Raw genomic sequence first — 19,387 nt, forward strand, 5'->3', positions numbered from 1 at the left:
CACTCCAGCACGCACGGCAGGCAGTGCCCTGACTCTATATAGGTGTAAAGGTTCCTTTAAGAGACAAGCTCCACCCACACCCATTCTCTTTATTCTGTGTCTCTGAGAAAGCAGATCACTGTCTCTCTGTCTCTTTCTACCTCCTTTCCTTTCCCAATAAACTTCCTTTCCATGTAAGCTCTGTGCAATGGTGTGTTTGTCCCTCGCCATGGGATCAGCAGTCCCACCGCGTGCTGCATATCATTACAAACAGTTTTGAGACATATTTTTTTTTACCTGCATCCATTAATGCCAAACTTCCACCACATGCAGATGCCATAGAAGATGACCCTATTGAAAAAAAAAAGAACCACTTGTCATATATTGATTTCTTAAAATACAGAAAAATGACTAGTCTCATTTCCTTATAATATACTACACTTGAATATAAATAGTTAATAGTCTTTTCTTCTTTCTGTGTAAACTCACTTAAGGGGCGGGAGATGACTCTGGGCAGGAGTGTTTGCTGTGCAAGTTTCAGGACCTGAGTTTGAGTCCCTAATATGCATAACAGAAATGCGGGATGTAAGGTCAGGTGTGCATGAGGTGCAGAGACAGGAGGATCACTGTGGCTTGCTGGCTGCCAGCCTAGCTCCAGGGGCAGTGAGAGACTAAGGTGGCTAACTTTGGTGTTGCCTTAAAAATCTGTGACCACCTGCTAGACCTTGAAGAACTCTGCCCATTCTGCCTGAGTTGACAATACCTAGTCTTGACTCGTGGACTAATTTATTCTATTTAACTTTGACCTGTAAGCCTCGCTTCTCTCTTGATGCCCACTTATTATTCATCTGATATGTGAGAGCTATCCTTTGTCAGATGGATCCCCCTCCAAGATAAACTTGCTCTGTTGTTTGTTTGCAAAAAAAATAAAGTTCCCCAAATCAGGTGTATTGTAATACATGCAAAAATGGAATATTTATTTATTTATTTTTAAATATTTATTATTTATTATGTATACAATATTCTGTCTGTGTGTATGTCTGCAGGCCAGAAGAGGGCACCAGACCTCATTACAGATGGTTGTGAGCCACCATGTGGTTGCTGGGAATTGAACTCAGGACCTTTGGAAGAGCAGACAATGCTCTTAACCACTGAGCCATTTCTCCAGCCCCTGGAATATTTATTTTTAAAGAGCTTTCAAAATAACTGAGTAGCTAAAAACAGATTCAGGACAAAGGTATGATCAACTTAACATATTTTCTCCTGCAGCAGGCTTGAGGCTCTCGTCTTTTTAAGGAAAGAAATACTGGAATATCGTACCATTTGACTCAAGGACTTCGGATGTGACTCTTATAGTAAAAGGAAAATCTTTGGGAATAACGGGAAACAAAGCTTTCTCAGCAAGAGCACCTAAATCAGAAAACAAAACAATGAGCAAAATGCACTAAGGCTCTCTAAGAATACAGCACAAGCTTAGAAATGGACTCACCATGCCCAAGTTCTCTTCTATTTACACCAGTGACTTTGCCAATTTCATTGGTTGCATAAGGAGGAAACTTCAAAACAAAACACAAACACACACACACACACACACACACACACGTAAGTGACATGGAAAGATGCCTAAGATACATTACCAAAACATTAAAACAAATTACAAAACAATAGAACCCCACTTTTGTTCTAAAAAGTACACTATCTATCTGTCTGTCTATCTTCTATATATCTATCATCTATCCATGTGTCTGTCTGGAAGATGTCTGAAAAATCCAAAGTATGGATCACAGTACTAAAATTAGCAATTTGTAAGTACTTCCTGTGTACGCAGAGAGTAGGAAATGTCATGAAAATTTATTTCATTTAAATATCTATTTTTACTTTATGTATATAAGATTTTTGCCTACATGTCTGTGTACACGTGTGCCTGGTGTCTATGAAGGTCCAAAGGTGTTGGATTTGGAGTTAGGGGTGGTTATACACCACCATGTGGGGGCTGGGAACAGGGAATTACTGACTAGAAAGCTATTCATCTAGGTCTCTTTTCTAAGCAATAAAATAATTACCAAATCAGCTTTCACATATAAATGATAAAATGTTAATGGGAGGACTGAGGGAGTGGGCACACTATCAAGTTCTTTTAGTTTTGCTGTATCATAGAAATCTTTCACAATAAAAATGTTGAAGAAAAATGATCTTACCTCATAGTGCAGCATGAAATTTTTATCTTTTACCCCACTACAAGAAAAAGGAATAATATTAAAAACATTATAAGGACATAAGCAAATTTACTTCCACAAACCACTAAAAATGATTTATTATGCTTTCAGAAAAACAATCGAGTATTAATGAGTGCTGGTCTGAAACTCAAAACTTGAACTGAGAGTGAATGGGAATTTGTTTTTGGTTTTGCATAGTCTCTTGTTATGCTTTTCAGGTTGGTCTTAAACCCCTTAGTAGGCAATGCTCCTGCTTCGGCCCCTTGAGTAGCTGAGAGCAAGGTGTCTGAGTATAGTTGGGACTTAAAATTGAATTCTTGATTGACTGTAGAACACAATTTTCTTTCAAAAAAAGAAAGTCTTTTGTTACTGCTTTTTAGAGGCAGGGTTTCATGTATCTAGGCTGCAGTCAAGGATAAGCCTTGGGCTGCTGCTCTTCCTGCCTCTACCTCTACAGTGCTGACTACAGGTGTGCACTGGTATGCCACACACGTGATAACGGAGACGAATCCAGGACACTTTGTGTATGTTAGGAAAACACTCTACCAACTGAGTACATACATCTCCAGTTTCCAACCTATTAACTTACTATGTACATGAAAACAAGGCTGGGGGTAGCAATCCTGAAAACATTAGAGGTTACGACCACCAGTCAGGCAGGAAGGTCTTGAGTCTCAGGACCATGATGCAATAAGGAGACATTACCTTAAGCAGATGAACAGTTTTACTGCTGAGTTTAAAGGAACAGGAGGGGAACACAAAATTACGTATCAGTTGAGACCAGACAGTTTTCATTAATAGTCTCTTGGCTTATTTTTAGCACCTGGGATTTCACTCATGTGTTTACTCTTGATTTTTTAATACAAACTTTATTCAAGATTACCTGAGAACTTGGTCATGGGGAATGTTGCAAGAGACATAAACTAAATGTAATCACATCACAGAATAAATGCTTTGCAAATGTGTTCCAAACCAACAATTTAGAAGAAAATATGGTCCACCAACAGAGAAGCATTCTTGGCAATTCTGACCGTGTAGACAGAAAATGAAGTGTACAGAGAAACAGGCTATAAAAGTAATAACCAAGTCTGTTATGGGGGCTCCTAGCTATGATCCCAGCATTCAGAAGGTTGAAGCAGGATGATTGCTATGAACTTGAAGCAAGCGTGCGCTATAGACTGAGGCCTTATCGCAAAAAAACACACGATCAGAACAGCAATGCCTTTTAAGGGTTTGCTAGTGGCGAGAGTAAAATAAAATACTAGTGCACACACACACACGCACACACACGACTTTTTAGTGAAAGAATACAAAATATAACATAAAAATATAACTTACTTTATAGCTGTTATAATTTGATCTGACTTAATACTGGATTCTAATGAATCAAATGTAACAGTACAGAGTACCTAAGAAAAGAACAAAATTATTCTTTAAGTTTTAAAATATTAACAATTAACAAAAACCCACAGATAGATACTGGAGTTCAATCTGAAGGTCAGAAAAGCAAAACAGTCAGCCACTGGCTCTTTCCTCTACCTCAGTCTAAAACAGTGATCCTGCCTCCAGCAAACTCAGAATTAGACTGTGTCTGAGAGCTGTCTCCTCCTGCAATATATACCTAAGTGATATATATATATATATATATATATGTATAGTGCTGGGATTAAAAGTGTGCACCATTACTGCCCGGTTTCTATTAGCGGTGTGTGCCATCACGGCCTGGTCTATAAGGCTGACCAGTAGGGCTGTTTTACTCTCTGATCTTCAGGCAAGCTTTATTTATTAAAATACAAATGAAAACATGTGTATATGAGTATACTGGGGGCCTTGCATACTAGCTACAATCCCAGCCCAAACTAAAGATATCTGGCAAACTTAATTCTTCTAAAGGAAAATGTTGTAATCTATAAATACATACTACACAATGCTAGCCATGCAGTTAATACAGGAAGTATACACTCATCCTGAAATATTCAGCCTGATTGTAAATCTCAACAATTCAAAAGGCTAACACATAGCCTAAGTAGGACTCATTAGGGCTGCTCAGGGGGAGAAAGTGGAAGGAATACTCATAAAAACAATGCTATTCCATAAAAGAAGCCTCAACAGAGGTTCAGTCAAAAAACCTCTGCCTGTTTAAAGGAAAGTTCATCTTTGTAGATTGACAACACAGCCTAGACATTCAGCAGTGTATCAATCCCACGGTTCAGCTTCAGCAGCAACCAGGGAATGGAGCACAATCCTTAGCACTTACTTTTTTGTTTGTTTGTTTTTGTTTTTCAAGACAAGGTTTATCTGTAGCTTTGTTGCCTGTCCTGAAACTAGCTCTTGTAGACCAGGCTGGCCTTGAACTCACAGAGATCCGCCAGCCTCTGCCTTCCAAGTGCTGAGATTAAAGGCATGCACCACCACCGCCTGGCCTAAAATGGCTTTTTCTAAAAATACCTCTTGCCTTCAGAAACTGAATTTTTGCTCAACCTTACAACCAAGTCCATTTAAAACTATATACTCAGTCTGTTTCTCTATGGTGCAATCAGCCTGTTTAAGTAGCCTTTAAGAAAGCAATGTAACCAACCTTACTATGCCTTGTTTTTTCTTTGTAAGTTTTTCAGAACTTTGTATGTGTGTGTGCACGCACACACGTGTGTGGCTATGATGATCATTTGCTGACAGCAGCCAATAGATTGAAAGCAACCTTAAAGAAAGCAAGTATCCACAAATAATAACTGTTTGTAGCAACAGTGGATATGGTTTCTTCCCTTGTGAACTCTGGTAAAGAACTGATGAAGAGACTCTCATTCCTTTCCCATATCATGTTTTCTGTGCTGTTCAATAAGCATAGAGCAAAGTCCATTGCTGGAATCAGACAAGAGTGGTAGATGGAAGACACAGGAGGTGAACAATTCAAATTTGGGCTCACTCTTGATATAAACTACTCCTGGAGGAAGACTCTTTTCTTTGATATAGCACTGACACATTTCTGAAGGTATGAAAAAATACCACGAATGGCAAATATGTGGGTCAGTATAAATATAAGACTTTCTTTTTCCTATTTTAAATGCATATGATCGTTCAAAGTAACAGTTACAGTACTGCCCTGTGGGCGTATGGTGCATGTGGATATAACTTGACACACTAGAGCATAAAGGATGGAAGGGATGGAAATCCATGGGAATGGCTGCAAAGCTTCCTTATTTTAACTCTAGACTCAGAAACCAAAGACATGTACCATCCCTGTAATCACCACAGAGAAATGCAGAGGTGCAGCGATGAAGCAAACGTAACTAAAATGAAATTCTAGTAAACATGCAAGGTGACAGGAGGAGGAGGGAAACAAAAGGTCGGTCAGAGAAACAAATAACGAAAGTAACAGACCTAAGTGTGATCACACCAGTCATTAATGAAGCATAAACTGACCATGCACTCCAGTTAAAAGGCAGAGACTGTGAGAAGAGGTAACGAAAGTATCCAGAGTATCTAGTTGGGCATATCTTTAATGTTTCATTGAAAGGCACAAGAGGAAATGAATCGAAAGTGAGACAATATATTCACTAAAAGCACTGATTCAAATGGTAAAACTACCATTTCTTTCTCGAATATATTTAATTCAGTGCAATTCCAATATAATCCTAGAACGGCTGTTTGAAACTGAATAGTTCTAACATTCAAATGAAGGAAACAATGTACCATGAAAAGCTAAGACAGTTTTGTAGGGAAAGATATATAAACAGGGAGGATGTACTTCATAGGCATTAAGGTGTCCCCAAAGGCTTGATAATGAAAATGAAACTGGCCAGAAAAATCCACAAAACAATGAAGAGTATAGTTTTAAAATGTATTTATAAACTTGGTAAAAAAATATATTTATAAACTTTGAATACAAGTTGTTATAGAAAATCAGTGGAAAAAAAAATGATTAGTGAATTGGTTTTATTATAGACCATATACAGCAATATATTCCAAAATAAATTAACTGTCTAAATTTAATAGTTAATACCTGAAAGTTAAAAGAAAGAAAATCATGTGCATAATTTTGTCATTCTGGGTATAAGGAGTGATGCTCAAAAAAAAAAAAAAAAAAACAAGTATAAAGGAAATGGATTAACTACATCAGAACTCAAGATACACCAGGCTACTATAAGAAAGTTGAAATGTGTCGGGTGGTGGCGGCACACGCCTTTAACCCCAGCACTCAGAAGGCAGAGGCATGGGGATCTCTGTGAGTCTGTGAGTTCGAGGCCAGCCTCATCTACAGAGCAAGTTCCAGGACAGGCTCCATGGCTACTGAGAAACCCTGTCTTGAAAAACCAAAAAAAAAGAAAAAAAAAAAAAAAAAAAAAAAAAAAAGCCTGGTGACAGAGGCACACACCTTTAATCCCAGCACTCGGGAGGCAGAAGCAGGTGATCTCTGTGAGTTAGAGGCTAGCCTCGTCTACACAGGGAGTCCCAGGACAGCCACGGTTAGAGACTTTGTCTTGAAAAACAAAACCCCTAAAATCAACCTAAGGATCAAACAGAAAGAGTTGGGCAATAGTAGAATGCATCTATAATTCCGGTGCACCTATGGAGGGATGGGGAGTGGCTCAGTCCTGCTTTCCATGCAAATGTAGATGTAAACAACAACAGAGACCCCCTGATTTCAAACAAGGACACACACACACACAAACAAAAGCACGAAACAAACTTATAGCATCTACACTGCAAATATATTTAAAGAAATAACTTTCAAACATATTTTACCTGTGTCTGTCCCCTTTGAAATAATGCTGATCCATGAAGTGTTTTAAACATATCTACCTCACAACTTATATCCCTAAGTGAAGTCAAATCCCGTCCATCACACCTGTAATAAAGTAGTAAAGTCATACAGGAAGTCAGAAAAATCTTTATCTCTGCCATTAAGCTCTCAACACCAGTGGCCTACAGTAACTTGTTATATTGTAAACACTAACATAAATACTTGGGCTCCCACCGAATCAGTGTCTGGAGATGTGCTCTGTACATCAAGAGAGAGCCCAGCCACACAGTCCATACACTTGCCAACAGGTGCTCATGTCTAAAACGAACACCCAGTTCCCTCCTTTAAGTAAGCTGCTACTGTCAAGGCAACCTGCAGGTACAGCACCTGCCTCAATTCTACTACAAGAGAATATGGTTACCTTTTGTATTCATTCAAAATAATACTTCTGAAAACCTCCTTTGCAACAACATTGAAGGATTCTATTATTTCAAATTGGTCGACCTCTGGAAATTTTTCTATAGAAAAGAAACAAAACAAAATCAAAAATTTATCTTTTGGGAAGATAACTTCTCCAAAGTTCACAGCATCAAATGAAGTGAGATGTCCGAACACTTAGTTCTCAGGTAAACAAAGCATATAAATCAAATGCTCTTAAGCCAGTCATAGGAACTTAGCTTGTGCTATGATCCATCCCTGTTCTGTCCTGTTACCTGACCAATACAGACACCTACAAGAGGGTTAACTAACAGTTGATCTTCAGTTATCTTTTAGTTTGTGTGATCTGAGAAACAATTTTCTTCATTACGAATCTGCACCAACTGCCCTTTCCACTAACATCTACCGACTATTTTAATGAGCCAGGCTCTCACGCTTTGCGTGCCTCTAGCTTTCACAACAGTGTGTAAGGAAACGGCTACTACCACAAGCAGAAGAGAGAAGAGGCTTAAGAAGTAAAGTAGGGCTGGGGCTGAAGGTCAGTAGCAGGCTGCTCACCTGGCAAGACCACACAGCACATTTCTAGGGATCCATCCAGCTGTGGCACGACACTCATCGGCCCAACACAGGCTTATGCTTTTAAATGTTAACTAATGCCATCGACCAGTCTCTTGCTTTATTAAGTAATGTATAACTTTAAAGTAATTTGAACATATAATATGGCCACAGAAAGGTATATTACTGTATCTTCAACATACAACAAGCTTTTCTTTTGGTAGTGCAGAATTCACACAGGAGAGGCAGGTTTCTATAAAGTCCTATTTCCAGTTCGGAATACTTCTGTTAGTTTTGCTTTTCCAAGAAAGTCTTGCTGTATAGCCCAGGGTGGCCTTGAATTCACAATGCTACTGTCCTAGCTTCCTGGGTGCTGGTTTTATAAGCCTGAACCATCACCACTGATTATCCTTTCATTCTCTTAAAAACCTAGTGCATAAGTATGCACGACAAATGTGTATGGGCAGGCATGCTACGGTGTACTTGTGGAGGTCAGAGGACAACTATGCAGTCAGCTCTTCTGTTCCACCTTTATGTGAATTCCAGGCATCAAACTCAGGTTTCCAGGCTTACTCAGCAAGCACTGTTACCTGCTGAGCCATCTTGTTGACCATATTTATTATTCTTGATTTTCAAAAAAAGCCTAAATTATTTTGAAGATAATTACAAGTAATGGCATTAACATAAATGTAGGAGAATTTTTATTTTAAAATATGATAAATGCTTCCACAAGAGGACATGTTTCTCTTGGTGGAAAAATTATTAAGAACTGCTCATCAACCTTTACCCATATTTAAGTTGCTACAAGAATGATGTTATGCAGTAAGATATCCAGCTTAGTGATCTGTGGAGAGCTGGCCAGCCCTTGTGATTCCGGACAATGTTAGGAACGACAATAGCATCACACTGAATGATGATGTGTGCCAGGCACAGATGCAGATTACTTACTCATTTAATTAAATATCTATAAACTAGGTATTATTGGTGTTACAATGTCACGGATGATATACTGAAGAATTTATTGTTAAATTTTTGTTTTTAGTATTGGGGATTTAATACAGGGCCTCATGCATTCTGGGCAAACACTATCACTAAGCTATCTCCCCAAACTGGGGTCTGTTTTTTTTCTTCCTTCTCTTTTCTTTTTCTTGATTTTTGAGACAGGGTCTCTCTACATAACCCTGGCTGTTCTGGAACTATGCAGATCAGACTGTCCTGGATTCTCCTGCCTCCTGACTGCTGAGATTAAAGGTGTGCGCCACCATGGCCAGCTGACTTTTCTTTTTGGGCTCAAGAATTTTAAGTATTCTTTTAGATTTTCAAATGACAGGTTACAGGACATTAAGACACTGAAGCAAATAAGAAAGGAACGTTTTACATTCATTATTTACTAGGTGCCAACTCAAGGCCAGTGTTAGCCACACTTCCAGAAGTTAACATGACAGTTAACCCACGGTCTATCATCATTACAGATTTAGGATAAAACTGGGCAACTATGAGAATAACTCAGTTTTTCATCATCTTACCACTGAAATCTGAAAACAAATCTCTGTATTTTTTGTTTTTTCAAGACAGGGTTTCTCTGTAGTTTTTGGTGCCTGTCCTGGAACTAGCTCTTGTAGACCAGGCTGGCCTCGAACTCACAGAGATCCTCCTGCCTCTGCCTCCCGAGTGCTGGGATTAAAGGCGTGCGCCACCACCGCCCGGCCAAATCTATGTATTTTTTGAAAAAAAAAAGTTTGTCTTTCAACCTCTTTAAAAATGAAAACAGAATTACCCTTTAGTTGCTCCTCTGTGTCTAGTCTTATCTTGTTAACAGCTTCATCTCTAGAAATCTAAAACAGCATTGATGTCAGTGTATAAATATGAAATTCTCATGTTTTCAATGCTACACAAAAAACACTGTAAGAACAGAAACATTAAAGATTAAAACCTGATTTAATTAGTTCAAATTATATTTGCACATTTCCTTAAAGAGTGCATTTAACAAAAGAAGAGAAAAACAAACAGGTAGGCTTTGTCTTGCTTTATAAGGAAAGTCCAGTTGGAGATGAGATTGCAGGCAGTAGGGGGCTAAGAGGCAGAAAGGCAATGGAAAGGAAGCATGACACACATGGGGTGTGGGGTGAGTTATCAAAGGAGAACTGCTTTATTTACATTTGTGGGAGGTTTATTTATTCTCTGCAGTGCTGCCAATCAACCACAGGGCCTCAGGAATACAGGACAACTGTTCTACTACTGAGCCCACACCCAGTGCATTGAAGACAAACAGGACTAACGTGTACAAACAGAATTGAATGAGTACAACAAAGTAATCTCCAAACAAAAATGAAGGTATACCTACTTTATCATGTTCATAATCCGTAAAAACTGCATAGAGTTTCTCCATGGCGAGTCTATAAGTATAAAATAAATGTTAGCAAACAATAATTGAACTATGAAGTTCCTATAACTGAAACAAATATTGAACAGCAATGAACTACAAACTACTTGGCGCTCCATAAAGGTGAGATGTTGTGCTGCTGCACCTCACTCCTGTGTGCTTACTATAACCCAGACAGAGTTCCCTCCACTCACTATGCCCCTCCCTCCTCATGGCTCATCTAATTCCAATTCAGAGCCACTCCCTGTTCTAAGTATTGCCAGGCACCGTCTAAGCCCTGGGCATAGGACTGGTTCAAACCCACTTCTTTTTGAGAAATCCAAGTTTCCTAGATATACAAATATCATATGTTGTATTCTCTTTACCCAGGACATGGAGAGATCAAGGATCTGATTTAAACTTATGTCTTGGATTAAGTTTATGCCATTTTGCTGGTTTATCCTCCTGCAGTCATCAGATAGGTAGTTATGTTATGGTAATGACGTAAAGAAGAAACATGCCACACAAAGTGCATCTCCTGAGAGGAACCTGAACCTGGTGGCAAAGGCCCATCTGCGCAGGCGTTCTTACTTGTGAGCATACTTCACAATCTCTGGTGAAGGGGTGAATATCTTCTGGGGTGTCCTCTTGGCAACACCAATTTCTTTTACCAACTGCTGGATGCCCTGAATTATCTGCTGGGTATGCTTCACTCCAACTTTGATAGCATGACAGAAGTCCTGCTGTAGAATGTTTTCTGCAGAGGCTTCCAGCATAACTAGTCAGAGAGTAAAGAGACAATTACCGTCTGAGAATCTTTCACCAACAGGGTATTTTTAAATGAAAAACAAAGACACAAATAACAAAAGAAACACAACTTGCAAGTAAAATGCAGAATGAATATAGGTAACTTATTTACCAATATGGCTTTTAGGTGCTCCAGCAACCACTAAATTTAAAGTGCTAGAAGACATCTCTTTCCTTGTCGGGTTAACAACACATTCTCCATCAATCATTCCTATTCGTACTGCCCCTAAAACATATTAAAATGTTAGCAATGTATAATTAAAACATGCGATTTTCACAGTATTATTCTAGTAGCCACTGCATCACACTGTCTTTCAGACAACAGAATGAACTTTCTATTTCTCCCATGTTAAGGAAGTTCAGAGAACACCTATCCCATCCTCCTTTCTCAAGTCAAATGATTTGTGCGCACACTTTGATCATGTTCTTGCTCTTTATATCCAGACTACTCTGTCCACAGCAGATGCTTGTACCCCTCTCCCACTGACGTTTCACTTACACACTGACTACTTTGAGAAGCACTGCTTGACAACCTGCGCTTCTATATAATTTTTATAGCACCTGTCTGTGCCATTATAATAGTAAACTTAGCAGGGCAGTGGTGGCGCACGCCTTTAATCCCAGCACTCGGGAGGCAGAGGCTGTCAGATCTCTGTGAGCTTGAGGCCAGCCTGGTCTACAAGAGCTGGGCCAGAGCTTTTACACAGAGAAACCCTGTCTCAAAAACCGACAAAGAAAAAAGAAAAAGAAAATAGTACTCTTTGTAAAGAAATCGGCAGACTGTATGGTTACAACTTCCAGGAGTTATAAGTTACAAACATGTTTGTTTTATCTCGAAAGACTATGTACTATGGTAATCCCCCACTGTAAAGAAAAAAAGAATGAAAGGGAATTAAGAAGCCTAGGGCCATAAAAATCAATAGCACTATAACAGTCTTTGGGTAACGAAACCCAAAGCAAGGATGAAATGCCTGAAAGACCTGCAAGAAATATTAGCATGCTATCTAGTTCAGCTTGCCATGAAGTAATAAATCAGCACCAATAACGTGCACATTGTTACTGAAAGAACAGAAACAGCAGCTCACACTTCCAAATTGTAACTTACCAACAGGTCCATTCCAAGGAATGTCTGACAAGGAGAGGGCCACAGAAGCTTTAAAAAGGAGACAGATAAAAAACTGAAATTACAGTATTTCATTGCTTTAAAAAAATCAGCAGTGATCATTTTAGCTGTGTTCTTATACTTACCACCATTGATTGCTAGGACATCAGGTTCATTGATGCCATCTACTGCTAGCAGATTACATATTACCTAGCAACAAGGGAAACAAATTAGACATACAGAGAGCAACAACAATAGCCCTTTGATGTGGACAGATTATGATTTAAATTAGCAACTTGGCCTAAAATTTAAGAACTATATGATTGATATCCAAATCATGATCAATATCCAAATACCCTGAAGTTACCTATCATTTAACTAAATCCTTGACACTACGTATTTAAAACTTCGATTTCCTCATTTTGTATCCCCCAAGGGTATGTGGTGTATGTGGCTACGAGCATTGCTGGACCAGGGCTTCATTTTTACTACCAAGTTACATTCCCAGTTCTGTCTTTTTGAGACAAAATATGTCATCTTCCTAAGGAGTTCCTTTGAGAAATACAGAAATGCTATATGGAAAGAACCTGGACAACACTAGGCATGCTACGGCATTCTGTAAATGTTGGCTATGTACTTGTATGAGTATCAGTTTATATTGCAATGACGTACCTCTGTTAGATTTTTAAAAGAATAATTTCCTTTAGGCTCTGAAGTCCTCTCAAAGATATACTTACTTACTGTAGTTAAATAAATGGCTACCTAAGTATATCTAACTAAAGTATATGATCACCTTGAGGAAAGAAAAGAATATTCAGAAAGTATTAAAATATAATAGAAGTTCAGAAGACCTAGAATAAAGATATTAAAATTAGTTGTGATAAGATGGTCATGATGGGTCACTGCTGTAATCTCAACACTTGGAAGGCCAAGGCTGACAGACTGCCATGTGTTTGAGGCTAGCTTAGGCTATGCACAGAGTCAAAGCCAGCCTGAGCTACAGAAATTTAGATCTTGTTTACCAAATCAAAACAAACAGTTATGCTGATTGTCCTAATGAGCTATTATAAATTTGACCTATAAAATCCAGCCCCCGAGTCTGGCTACCACCCCTAACTATCACACTGTCTTTTATATACATCCACCTATTTCCTAACACAGGACGGTTTAGACTCTCATCAACCTTCCCAGAGAGTTCCCAACAGTCTTTCACTCCTACTCGTAATTTAGGCATCAGCTCAATATGACACCAATCACATACAGTTTTCCAAAGTACTGCCTTTTGAAGTGACTCAAAAGTATAATGCATGAATACCATAAAAATTATAAAGCTTTCTTTAGAAAGAGTTATAGGGATTAAATAATTTAACCAAACCAAAGTAGAATTTACCTGAGTATCATAAAAATAGCCAGCTGGAAAGAGAGGTCGAATTGAACGATCTGTCAAAACAAAGAAAAAGATTTTAAATGGCCCTGGCAGAATCATTCTCAAATTAAAACTACTGAACTAAGAGACAGCTGTTGACTATGTCATAGACACAAACAAAAAGACCGCATGTTAAGAAAAACACTGGTAAGTATCAACACTGTCATTAGTACAGACCATTACCTAACAACAAAGCAAAAGAAGAGGCTGAAGACCAACAGTAGACACAAAGAAAACGTCCATTTGGTTTACTGTCTGAGGAACACACATAAATATGTACAAGCTGGCAATTATTGGGTAGAAAGCTGTAGACCACAAATGATCCCACAATATCTGCAGATGTCGAAGAGCTGGGCTATTGTTAGGCTGGCGATATTACTTAGTAGCACAGTGCTTACCTAGCATGTGAATAACCTAGAACTTCACCATCACCCTCTCACACCCTCCCACCCACACTCATGCTTCTTCCTTCTCAAAAAAAGATCTGGAAGATGACAGACATACTTCAATAGCTGATAAGCACAATGCTTTTAGGAGTTACTAAGTTGAACATAAAAATGAAAAACCACGGGGATAAATTTAACAGAGAACTGACATGGGCATGGGATTCACATGCTCAACAAATTCATTCAGTATTTACTGAATGCCTCTACACGAGGTATAAGGCTTTGATAGAAGGAACAAGTTTTTCCTCTCAGGAGGCACACATCTGATAGTAAATAATAGCCAGCAGCAGTCATACAGTGAAGGAAGCTTAGGAGACCCTGCAGAGCAGAGATGGGAAGAAGCGATATGAAATGGCACACTGGAGATCTTACCTATTACTCGACTTGTAAGAATCTCTTTGTCAGAAGAGCCAATCTCCCGTCTAAGGTAGTTTGTGGGGATTCTACCTGCTGCAGCAGCCTTCTGTCTGTAGTCAACCTGAAGCAGCAATGAAGAATTAAGGTTCACATTCCAAGAACCCCTACAGAAGCACCAACTTTCCTAAAGTTGCTCACAACATATTCTAGACAACAAGTAGATAATATTTAATTTGCTTTTAGCATTCTTTTAAACCACTCGGGAAGAAGAATGTATAGAGTGTTTCAATTGATGAAAAAGAAAAGTCCTTCACTTAGCAGTCAGGTGACTGCCGAGTCTTGCTGCTTTCTACAGTAGCTTGCCTTGACCCAGTCAAATAGTGCCCCTTCCTCCCAACTTTGCGCACCAACCCTGTGAGACATAATTGCTTTCTGCTAATACATTAAAAAAAACACAAGCCAGGCGGTGGTGATACATGCCTTTAATCCCAGCACTCAGGAGGCAGAAGCGGCAAATCTAAGGCCAGTCTGGTCTACAGAGCAAGTTCCAGGACAAGACAGCCAGGGCTCTTACACAGAGAAACCCTGTCTCAAAAAAACCAAAACAACAAAACAACAACAACAACAACAAAAGACAAAAGAAAAAAAAAAGGAAAACCACAAAAGTCCTAATTAATTTTTCACTTAATATATAGCTGAACACTCAAACTGGAAGAAAACCCACTGAGACAATGCATCTTTGCTTCCTTAACAACAATGTACAACAACAACGTACGTGCACACTTCCTCCGAGCTCATCACGCTCGACAAGTGAAGTTCACACTTGGCCATCAGTTCACATCCTAGGTCTCAAACATCTAAAGGAATCCCTTTGTTGTACAGTCTAACTGCAGATACTTGACAGGGTATTACAAACCCAACATTTACACTATTCTGGAGGCTCAGATAAGTAAGTAAATACTTACCAGCAGGGGCATGAACTGGGAGGGTGAAGGCTTTGTTTTACTGACCGCTGTGACCATCACTGCTGTGTCACCTGACTTGAACAGATACAAAAATATTAACAATCTTTTTTGAAATCAGACATTAATGTGTAAACAGCAAACTCTATAAAAACTCGCTTCCTCTCTCTCTTGAAATAATGCCTCATTAGCGCTGGACTTGTGAATGCTTGCCCTGTGCCTGACTCGATGGAAGATCTCTTATTTCGTATGATTACTATCAGTGCAGCGATCTCCATCCTTTCTATCTGACCATGACCAGTATTAGAGTACTCATGGAGAAATGGCCAGTAGCTTAGTCCCATCAATGAATTGAGTCGTATTTTAGTATTTTACTCTTTATGAGGAAATTTAGACAATAAAGAAAAATTTTCAAGAATTACTATGAAAGGCATAATAAAAACACTTTTTTAAAAGAAAAAAGCATAATAGATTTTATTAACAGAATACAGAAAAGCCCAAAGTTTGGAAGAGATCTTAAAGGTCATTTCCTATGTCCAACTGACTTTGCTGGGCTAGCATGGTTCTGACACAGAAACACGTAGTGGTACCTTAACTAGTTCCCAATACCATATGATGACCTACGATGGTACTAAGACATCAGCCACTATGACTTTAGAACAGACTAGTTCCTTACCTGTACCACTGCACAGCCATCTGCAAATCTTGCCAGTTTTCCAGAGGATATTTCTAATTTTCTGTTTAAAAACAAAAATTTAGTATAGTTCAAGTCTTAGCTTGGTAAAATATAATTGAGAGAAGCTAAAAAGGACAACAACAACAACAAAACCCAAAAGGCTCCCAATCTAAGTCCCCATCCCCACTTCAGGGAAAAAGAAGAGCCAAAGTATGCAGGATTTGTGATCATCAAAAGCACAAAAGAGACCCAAGTGCAGCTTAAAGATGATGGAAACCAAGGCAAAGGACTCCCCAGGAGGACAGGAAAGCATGACCAGGAGAAAAAGACTCCTAACTATGGCTGCCCATCTCATGACACACTGCTGTATAAACTAACACACGGACTCTTCTCTTCCCTAATTAAAATACTTTAAAATTCCCCATTACTTTCTGGAAAAAAAAATATACACTTTGAATATTGACTACAAAGACTTTCATGTTCTATTTAACAGTATTTTGTATGCTATGTTAAAAATAATAAAGGAAGCCGGGCGGTGGTGGCACACGCCTTTAATCCCAGCACTCGGGAGGCAGAGGCAGGCGGATCTCTGTGAGTTCGAGGCCAGCCTGGTCTAGAAGAGCTAGTTCCAGGACAGGAACCAAAGCAACGGAGAAACCCTGTCTCGAAAATAAAAATAATAATAATAATAATAAAGGACTTTTATCTTCTGATAAATAACAGTATTTTGAATGCTAACTTAAAAACTTAGTAAATAATAATAATACTAATATTGCCTTTCATGTTCAACAGTGGTGTCAAGACAGTTTAATGGTAGAAGAATAATGGAGATGGATGGATAGCCACATACTCCATACAAAAATAAAAACTCAAAATAAACATGGTTCCTTTTAGGGATAGTTCTTTTAGAGCAAAAATTTAAAGCTCTTTGGAAAAAACAGCAGGAATAAATGTCCATAAACTTGGGATTAGACATTGTCTTTTTTGATGTAACATCAAAAGTCCAAATACAATAGGCAAGATCTATCTTTTTTTTTTTTTTTTTTGGTTTTTCGAGACAAGGTTTCTCTGTGGTTTTGGAGCCTGTCCTGGAACTAGCTCTTATAGACCAGGCTGGTTTCGAACTCACAGAGATCCGCCTGCCTCTGCCTCCCGAGTGCTGGGATTAAAGGCGTGCGCCACCACCGCCCGGCTAAGATCTATCTTTTTCAAGTAGACAACAGCTCATGTCTAGAACGGTTCACTAGGCACAGGCGGGTAAATAACTTATTTCTAAAAGTAAAAAGGTATGACCTATAAACTTATCAAATACATTGAGAACATACATATATGTGCACACACACACACACACACATATATGAACACATGGGTATATTAAAAGTGTGTATGAAAAAAACAGGGCCAGGAACTCATCAAACTCTGCCGACCAACGAAGGGTACAACACTCTCACCGGGACCCCAGAGAAGGACATCTAATGCCACTAGTGAACACTGATCTGCTGTCTCGTCGGCAGAGAAGGGACTGTTCCTAAGGCTTCAGCTGAGCTGGCTGGCATGCCCTGCTCAAACTGTTGTAGGCCTATACATCTATGTCCACCCATCTGGACTCAGCTGTGACCATCCACTCTTCAGATGAACTCCCCCTAATGCTTGCCCTATGGGCCTCCTGCAGGTGTCCAGCTAAGACTACCAGCAGTAGTCTCTACCTGTCTTAGCTCTTTGCCTTTGGTCTAGTAACGTCTTTTTCAGCACTTTGAACTATACAGCATCAGTTTCTGCAGTCACCCTGTAACCGACATAGTTACAAACACACAGTTATTATTTCTGTGTGGGGTGTCATGTGTAATCTGAGAGTGTGTATTGGTGACTGCCAGTGGGATAAAAGAAACCATGTTTGCAACAGCCAGCATGTATCAAGGTAAACTCGAACTGCTTGGCAAATTTCAGCTAAGAGAACTGGCATAGTGTGTAAATTTATTGTTACTCAGTGAATTCTGATAATGTAGAAAGACAGGATGATTATGTTTCAGGAACATGGACTTTCGATTGCTTGCAAGAAAACTATTAAATTTACGTTGTTTTGTTGTTGTTGTTCACTTTGCCTCTTACCAATTTACTTTTCAATATTGTATGTGTAAAAGATCTCCAAACACATAGAGGACCCACACATACTACATACATGGCCTCTAGGATTTGAAACTGGGAGTCTGTCTGTCTGTCTGAGATGTCTTAGTTTTGTTAATTCTGAGAAATTTACCTTTTTTGACCCTCTGTTGTCTCAATTACAAAATGAAGGCAACAGAACCTTACTAGAGGTTTAACAGGGCTGTATGCATTATATGACCGGTATTCAACAAAACGACGGTCCCTTCCCACTCTGGCTCACACTGGCCTCGTTTTTGGGAGAACTGAGCTGGGCACACACTGACAACGGGTTACCTCGAGGTGGCAGGTTTCCCATTCAGAGCCCGAGATCTCGGGAAACACAGATGAAGGTTGTCATGGGCACTGAGAAGGAAGTCTACCACAGTTAGGGGCTGGATCAAGACGCAGCGGACAGCGGGCAGCGTGGAAAGGGGAAAGCACCGGGAAGACAGACTTCAAATCCGGAAAAGGAAATCTCGAGCTTAGGTTGGAGTAGAGAAGTTGACTTCAGCCTGCTGGAGTCCCAGCCTGGGTGTTTGGCTCCAAGGCTGTCTGGACCGGACCCCGCGTGAAAAGTCCGCGAACTCACGCCGTTCCTTACCTGTGGCCCAGGTCCACGGCCACCGTTCGGGACCCGGTGCTGCTCCACAGCGCTCGCGCCTGCAAATAAGTGAGTGGCCGACTCCGCCCGGGCCGGCCGAGGGGACCTAGGGGACCGCAGCCCGGCGGCCGGAGCCTCAGGTACGAGCAGCACTGCCTGCAGGCCGCCATGACACCCCGCGCGCGCGCGGTCCGAGCGGCGCCTCATTGGCCAGCCTGCGGGTGGGCGGGGCCTGACGCGGTTCCGTTTCTGGGGAGCCTGAACTCCGCCCAGGAAGTGAGCCTTGGCTCCTGCGGAGTTCGTAGAGGGTCAACCCTGCAGAATGAGTTTTGTTCAGCTTTTTTCTTTTTTCTGCCCTCACCAGTGAAAATTACACAGAATTGAAGAAATCCCTTAATTCTCTCTCTGTCTCTCTCTGTGTCTCTCTCTCTCTGTCTCTCTCTGTCTCATTGTTTAAAAGAAAGTCCTAGAATAACGTTTAATAAATATATGTAACAATGCATAAGTACTAAGCGACCCATGATTATTTGGACTAGGTTCGTATCTAAAGAAGGGCATTGGAAGAGATCTCTCT

The 19,387-nt window shown here is 39.9% G+C and overlaps 1 protein-coding gene across 2 annotated transcripts in view; it reads right to left on the minus strand.

Moving 5' to 3' along the window:
* Positions 1 to 18,983, minus strand: part of Pnpt1 (polyribonucleotide nucleotidyltransferase 1) — a 41,395-nt gene extending 22,412 nt beyond the window's left edge. For both annotated transcript variants that reach the window (XM_057772044.1, XM_057772043.1), the window contains exons 1-18: positions 18,814 to 18,983; positions 16,068 to 16,128; positions 15,395 to 15,469; positions 14,445 to 14,550; positions 13,591 to 13,640; positions 12,347 to 12,410; positions 12,204 to 12,251; positions 11,211 to 11,324; positions 10,883 to 11,069; positions 10,274 to 10,325; positions 9,707 to 9,764; positions 7,358 to 7,454; positions 6,939 to 7,041; positions 3,534 to 3,604; positions 2,178 to 2,214; positions 1,469 to 1,535; positions 1,300 to 1,389; positions 277 to 330 (exon numbers count right to left, since the gene is read on the minus strand). In XM_057772044.1, coding sequence (XP_057628027.1) covers positions 277 to 330; positions 1,300 to 1,389; positions 1,469 to 1,535; positions 2,178 to 2,214; positions 3,534 to 3,604; positions 6,939 to 7,041; positions 7,358 to 7,454; positions 9,707 to 9,764; positions 10,274 to 10,325; positions 10,883 to 11,069; positions 11,211 to 11,324; positions 12,204 to 12,251; positions 12,347 to 12,410; positions 13,591 to 13,640; positions 14,445 to 14,550; positions 15,395 to 15,469; positions 16,068 to 16,128; positions 18,814 to 18,983 — 1,504 coding nt within the window. The remainder of the gene's footprint in view (positions 1 to 276; positions 331 to 1,299; positions 1,390 to 1,468; positions 1,536 to 2,177; positions 2,215 to 3,533; positions 3,605 to 6,938; positions 7,042 to 7,357; positions 7,455 to 9,706; positions 9,765 to 10,273; positions 10,326 to 10,882; positions 11,070 to 11,210; positions 11,325 to 12,203; positions 12,252 to 12,346; positions 12,411 to 13,590; positions 13,641 to 14,444; positions 14,551 to 15,394; positions 15,470 to 16,067; positions 16,129 to 18,813) is intronic.
* Between the last annotated feature and the right edge of the window lie 404 nt (positions 18,984 to 19,387).

This window comes from Chionomys nivalis, chromosome 6 (assembly GCF_950005125.1).
Source record: "Chionomys nivalis chromosome 6, mChiNiv1.1, whole genome shotgun sequence".
Taxonomy (NCBI): domain Eukaryota; kingdom Metazoa; phylum Chordata; class Mammalia; order Rodentia; family Cricetidae; genus Chionomys; species Chionomys nivalis.